Source organism: Priapulus caudatus, unplaced genomic scaffold (assembly GCF_000485595.1).
Source record: "Priapulus caudatus unplaced genomic scaffold, Priapulus_caudatus-5.0.1 Scaffold616, whole genome shotgun sequence".
Classification (NCBI taxonomy): domain Eukaryota; kingdom Metazoa; phylum Priapulida; class Priapulimorpha; order Priapulimorphida; family Priapulidae; genus Priapulus; species Priapulus caudatus.
In genome coordinates, this window is record NW_014577677.1 from 116,719 (window position 1) to 123,729 (window position 7,011).

At 49.8% G+C, this 7,011-nt stretch overlaps 1 protein-coding gene across 5 annotated transcripts in view; it reads left to right on the forward strand.

The window, feature by feature from the left end:
• Positions 1-1,008: 1,008 nt before the first annotated feature.
• The window catches only part of LOC106812178 (cyclin-dependent kinase-like 2), a 16,271-nt gene continuing 10,268 nt past the window's right edge, over positions 1,009-7,011 (forward strand). For 3 of the 5 annotated variants that reach the window (XM_014815997.1, XM_014815998.1, XM_014816000.1), the window contains exons 1-6: positions 1,009-1,149; positions 1,437-1,556; positions 2,205-2,399; positions 2,891-3,078; positions 3,468-3,580; positions 4,739-4,882. In XM_014815997.1, coding sequence (XP_014671483.1) covers positions 1,075-1,149; positions 1,437-1,556; positions 2,205-2,399; positions 2,891-3,078; positions 3,468-3,580; positions 4,739-4,761 — 714 coding nt within the window. In that variant the 5' untranslated portion in view covers positions 1,009-1,074 and the 3' untranslated portion in view covers positions 4,762-4,882. Of the gene's footprint in view, positions 1,150-1,436; positions 1,557-2,204; positions 2,400-2,890; positions 3,079-3,467; positions 3,581-4,738; positions 4,883-5,950; positions 5,964-7,011 lie in introns of those variants that run through there. The other 2 variants (XM_014815999.1, XM_014816001.1) reach the window with 2 other exon arrangements.

Sequence of the window (7,011 nt, forward strand, 5' to 3'; positions counted from 1 at the left end):
AGTGCGCATAGAGCGAGTGCGCGCGATCTGAGCGGGCTCAGCTAGGCACCCTGATTATCACCTGTCTCACTGTTAGCATAATTTAGATATATGTCACACTAGCGTTATACAGCGGGCATAGCATACAAGCATATAAGCAAGCGTGGCCGATCAGGGTGGGCTCAGGTCAGCGATACATGTACATAAATGTGATGTTATACATTGTATCAAGCTAGCCAGACAACGCATCTAAACATGTATGTTTGCTCTGTATAGCGGGAGAGTCGAAGAGTACCAGTCTACCCCGCCGTCAGCAAGCTCGGTCGGAACGAAAATGCGTGAGCTTGGTCTGATTGTACCCTAGCGTGGATTCCGGTTTAGGATTATGATTAGTAATAGTAAACAAAGAACAACTCAAACATATCAGTAAATTTGTTTATGTGTTGAAATATTGGCAGTCGCCCAAACTTTTTTTGGGGGGGGGCAAGTGACTACTTGACTTGTGCAATTTTCGGTCGCTTGAGCTAGACATTGGTCGCCTGTGGCGAGTGGGCGACTGTCCATTTCAGGCACTGGGAGTAGGCACAATGGGACGTAGGCCAACTGGGATGTTACCGCAAAATCAACCTGAGTCCGGAGTCAAATACTCCATAATTTACTGTCAGACTACCTGATTTGACATATGCAGGAGTCTGTTTAACTTTCTGAAAATTCTGCTATACTAACTAGTTCATTCCAGAGCACGGCCTCACGGAATTACCGTATTTTTTTAGCAAATGTCTGAAGGAAATTTGGCAGACGTGCACCGCAAATGTCCTTTTTGTTAATATCTTTAGTTTTGAACGTCAGACTGCAGACTCCCTCATTTTGCTGCGGTTCCCTCTTTTTGAGGGTAGGGGCACTTGTTGTTTGTTAGGGTTGTGGTTGGACTCGCTTGTTCAAAAGTTAATTTTTACCCCTGTTAATATATTAATAACTGGACCAAAGTATGGTTTATTCTTGCAAAATTATAATATTTTACAGGTCTACCTAACGACTACTGAACAAGTAATTAACTCTTATCAGAACAGCTATCCCATTACTGGTTTGTAGAAGATGCATCTCGACTGGAACCTCATGAGTGATAAATATGAATGCCTCAGTCTAATGGGAGACGGAAGTTATGGGGAGGTAAGCCTAAGAGTAAACACGGTTAACATTTCTAATTTTCATGCTGAATGACGTTGTAGGTTAATTAAGGTTGTATTGGTGTTGAGCAAACGGCAACGAACTATATACCACAATAATTACCAATACACGATAGGCAATACGTACATTATCAGTGTGATGTTGCTACTAACACTGCATTGTTTATATTTGTATTATTGTTATATTTGTTAATTATGTTTTATGCACTTTTGAAATATTAAAATATTCAAGTTCCATTTACATCACTAACCTTTTTAATCATTATTTAGGTTTGCAAAGCAAGAGGAAGGGACTCGGGAGCCATTGTAGCAATCAAAAGATATCTTGAAGGACCTGAAGGCAAAGCGGCTGTGAAGAAGATAGCAATGCGTGAGATTAGGATGTTAAGGGTAAACATGTATACTGATTGCAGCTATGATAACTAAGTATGTGTATAGTACGCAATATTAGTTGCCCCTTGGTTGCCAGCTTCCTACTGCACTCCACATACAGGACATAAAGAAAACGGATCAACTTAAAGAGATTTGCAGATAAGTAAATTATCCAAGTTTAAATGGAATTGCATAAGTTTCAATGACAGGGTTTGCATAGCAGTTGGCCTAGGTGCTTCCTATAATTTCACTCTTTATGTACCAAAGCAACTTAGCCAGGTGAGATAGCAACTGTGCCATGTTATGAGTGTTATACGGATTTCTCTCTTCGAAAACAGCCTGACTTGACAAAATCCGATTCAATTTACTGCAATGCGAAATGCACCCTGCTACACTGGGGCTCCTGCCTCACCAGTAGATGGCATGATATGATATGAATGGTAACGGGGGCGGGGAGAAACGATAGATGGGAGAGAGATGCCCCTCTGACAGTGAGCGCCACCGCCTGCAACCTTGACCCCAACATCCACCTCGACATTGACCTCTACATTAACCATGACCTCGACCTCCACCTCGACATTGACCTCTACATTAACCTTGACCCTGACCTCCACCTTGACATTGACCTCTACATTAACCTTGACCCCGACCTTGACCTTCACACAGCAACTGCGTCACGAGAACCTCGTCAACCTGCTGGAGGTTGTCAACAAGACGGGCAAGATGTTCCTCGTCTTCGAGTTTGTCGACTACACGATCCTCGATGAGCTGAACCACTACGAGGCGCCGATACCGCACGAGTGCGCGCGCAAGTACGTCTTCCAAGTCGTCCGCGGCATCGAGTTCTGCCACGCACACGGGGTGAGACGCTGCCGCCGCCGCCGCTGTTGTCGTCGTCAGAGTAACCGATGAATAGATGAATAGATGATTTACGTTCGTTAATTAAGCGTTGAACTAAAATCGTAATAATAATTAATGATTAATTCGTTGAATTAAGCGATTTTACTGAAAAAGTTTTAAGTTTAAATTCATTAAACTAGTTGATAAAAGTTAGACAGTTATTTAAAGATAGCAATGTTAATCGTGAAGTGTTCGTGTCATACAGGTGTTGGCATGTACAACAGCTTCTTATTTTTGCTCTTGCTCTTGATTCTATCTCTCACATTTGCACCTGGTGCCACTGACAGCATCTCCAGTACTCTTAACGTAATCTCTCACTCATTCATAACGCCCCCTGGCGTCATTGCTTTTACTCTAAACGCAATCTCTCAATCAGTCATAACACTTTCTGGCAGCACCGCCGCCACTCTGAACGCCGATCTTTCTCGCTCTCGCCCGCCGCCGACCGATAGATCGTGCACCGCGACGTGAAGCCCGAGAACGTTCTCTTGTCGACGGGCGGCGTCGTGAAGGTGTGCGACCTGGGGTTCGCGCGCGGCGTGCCGAGCGCGACGACGCGCGACCAGGAGATGACGGCGTACGTCGCGACGCGTTGGTACCGCGCCCCGGAACTACTCGTCGGAGACACGACCTACCGCAAGTGAGTGCGCGCGTCGCGGGCCGGAGTTCCGGCTTCGTTCCGGGTAGTCCGGGTTGCGTTCCGAGATTCCGGTTTCGTTCCATGTTTCCGATTTCGTTCTGGGAATTCCGGGTTTGTTCTAAGAATCGGGTTTCGTCTCAGAGATTCGGTTTTTCGTTTCATGATTCCGGTTTGGTCTGCCATCTTGTATTTAGAAACGTCACTTTTTTAAAGATACAATCAAATACAAGGCAGAAGAGACGATAGCCGGCGTGCCTACTATACATATCGGCCAGGAAAACCAGAACACAAACAATATGGAAGGAAATATAAATAAAAGTTCTTGTTAGACAGAGTTACTGCTGCACTTTCTCATGATGCTTAGTTGTATGCATGCGCTTTTGCTGCAGGGAGGTGGACGTGTGGGCGATCGGATGTCTACATGCAGAGATGGTGCTCAACGAACCAGTCTTCGCGGGAGAGTCGGATGTAGCGCAGGTCTTCCTGCAGATCAGAGCTCTAGGTGAGAATGTGAACGTGTTACTTTACCCACAATGATTTCACTGTTCAAACATATGCCCAATCAGAAATAGCTTCACTGATACAATGCAGAGATTGTACATATCCACACGTTTATGTAAAAGTCTATACAGAAACACTTTGTAGTATTATGACATTGTGTGTATTAGGGCTGTAATGATACACTCGCGTATTCGGTGCACCGAATATTGTTGTTGGACGATACGTATTCGTTATTCGCGTCGTCATTATTCGAATACTCACTAATACAAATAATGTAAATGGAACCTACTTGAAAAAATCTTTTTTAAACTACAATTCTACGCCGATTTGCTCGAATTCTGAATGTCGTTTGCAGCTTTCCTCGTGAACGCACCTAGACTGGTAACCGTCCCTTCTCACACATCGAGAAGGCCGGGACGCGTATCTTACTATCACGTGTAACTCACCCCATATCGAGCGTGTGAGAAGGGACGGATACTAGGGTTGCAGCGGTATACCGGTATTTTGCGATATTATCGTGCTGTAATATTTTAGAATTATCATACCGTAACCAGCTCGATACGGCGGTTTTCTCGTTGACATGTGATATACACGTGTACAGTGATGACACAGCCATGTGCGCGGCAGCAGCACTTTTGTGATTGAAGTACAGGGCTCGATCGATCGCGAGCGCGTAGCGCGGTAGCGCGTTTCGCTAACGTCTGCTAAAAGTTGTTCGGTAACGGACGAAAGTTGTCCGGAGGCATAGCGGACAACAACAACAACACACACACACACACACGCAAACACACGTACGCGCACACACACACACACATGCACACGCACACGCACGCACACGCACACACACACACACACACACACACACACACACACACAACATTACACATTTACATCATCAACAAGTGAGTATTTGTATTCGTGAAATATTCGTATTCGCATGCATATATCGTGATACGTATCGTATTCGTGACCTAGTGTATTTGTTACAGTCCTAGTGTGTATGGTAGATCACATTAAATATGAGAGTCAAGCGAAATCGCGGCAGCTTTTAACTTGCCATACGCATATCTTCAGAACTGATCTCAACCCTTCCATTAGTCGCCCTCTACTCCAAGTCCCACAGTAAACTTATTGCGATGATTTACTTTGGGGTGAGCAGGTTCGTTACCGGATAAGCTGTGAAGTGTGCCAAGAACAACTGCAAGTTTAAGGGTCGGGAGTTTCCGCGCGACGTGCCGTCAGGTCGGAGATGCTTGAACATAAATACTCGCACCTGGACGAACACACTCTGCTCTTCTTACAGGTAAGGGCAGGGGAAGAGAGGGAGACAGGGGGAGGAGGCCGAAGAAGAGAGAAGGAAAGGAGGGAGAGGAGGGGAGAGAGGGAGACTAGGGGAGAGAGGAGAGAGAGAGGAGAGGAGAAGAGAGAGAAACCTCCTCACCCTTCCCCTCGCTGCCCGCTTTTGGCCAAAAAGAAAACCAAACGTAAAAAAAAAACTGGTAACGAAGTTCTCGCCCTCTCCTTACCTCCTCCCTCCTGCTTTTCTCCCGACAGAGGCATGCTACCGTTAAAAAAGTTCATTTCTTCTAAATACGCTGTTCCTCTACCTCCTGTTCTCAGCTGCTTCTCCCCTTCGTCTCGTCCTCCTCCCAGCAGAAGCGAATGGTACCAATAACAAGTTCTCATCTTCTCTCACTGCCTGCCCGCCACGACATACTTGGTATAGAAGTTCTCTTTTCTCTCGCCCCCAGCGACATACTGCGCATGGACGGCGTGGAGCCGCCGACGTGCTCCCAGCATACTGCAACGGCATCCTCTCTTCACTCACGGCCTCGCCCTTCCTCGCCGGCCTGACAGGACATACTTGCGCATTGGATGGCGCGGACGCGGACCAGACGTGCTCCCAGCTACTGGCAAGCATCCTCATCTTCATCACCCCTCCGCACCCTTGCTCTCCCTGACAGACATGACTGCCCGCATGGACGCGTCCTCGCGCGGGAGCGGCCGACACAGTGCTCCCGACGCTACTGCTGCATCCTTCCTTCACCTCACCCTCCCCTTCTCATCCCTGACAGGACATATCTGCGCATGGACGGCGCAGAGCGGCCCGACTGCTCCACCAGCATACTGCAGCATCCTCTCATTCACTCACCCTCCGCTTCTCTCCACTGGACAACGATCACCTGCGCATGGACGGCGCGGAGCGGCCGACGTGGCTCCGAGCTTACTGCAGCACTCGTCTTCACTCACGACCTCACCCTTCTCTCCCTGACAGGCATAGCTCGCGCATGGACGGCGCGGACGCGGCGAAGTGCTCCAGCTACTGCAGTTATCCTCTCTTCACTCACACCTCCTTCCTCGTCCCTGACAGGACATACTGCGCATGACGGCGCGAAGCGGCCGACGTGCTCCGCAGCTAAACTGGCGCATCTCTCTTCACGTCACCCTCAGCCCTTCCCCCTGACAGACATACTGGCCATGGAACGGCGCGGAGCGGACCGACGTGCTCCAGCTACTGCAGCATCCTCTCGTTCACTCACACCTCACCTTCATCTCCCTGACAGGACATACTCCATTGGATGGCGGAGCGGCCCGACGCGCTCCCAGCTACTGCAAGCATCCTCTCTTCACTCACCCCTCCCTCATTCTCTCCCTCACAGGACATACTGCGCATCGGCACGGCCGACCGCGCATCCCAGCTACTGGCAGCATCCTCGTCTTCAACTGCACTCCCTTTGCCTCCCTGACAGGACATACGCGCATGGGATGCGGCGGACGCGGCGACGTGCCTCCCCAGCTACGCAGCATCCTCTCTTCCTCAGCCCCTTCGTCCTTCTCTCCTGACCAGGACATGTACTGGGCGGCATGGACCGGCCGACGCGCTCCCCAGCGTACTGCAGCATCCTCTCTCACTCATCTCACCTTCTCTCCCTGACAGGACATACTGGGGCGCATGGGACGGCGCGGAAGCCGGCCCGACGTGCTCCCCAGCTACTGCAGCAATCCTCTCTTCACTCACCGCCTCGCCTTCTCTCCCGACAGGAACATACTGCGCATGGACGGCGCGGAAGCGGGTGCTGCGACGCGCCCCACTACCTGCAGCAATCGCTCTCCTCAACTCACCCTCCCTCCCGGGTGGAAATCCTTCCTCTCCCCCTTGACAGCACATACATGCGCATGTGATCGGCGCGGAGCGGCCGACGTGCTCCCGCTACTGCAAGCATCCTCGTCTCATCACACCTCCCCTCTCTCCCTGACTAGGACCAATACTAGCGCATGGATGGTCGGAGCGCCGACGTGCTCCCAGGCTACGCACATCCATCGCTTCAGCCTCACCCTCCCGCTTCTCGTCCCTGACAGGAACATACTGCGGACAGGACGGCGCGATTGGCCGACGTGCCTCCCAGCTACTGCACATCCCTTCTCACTCAC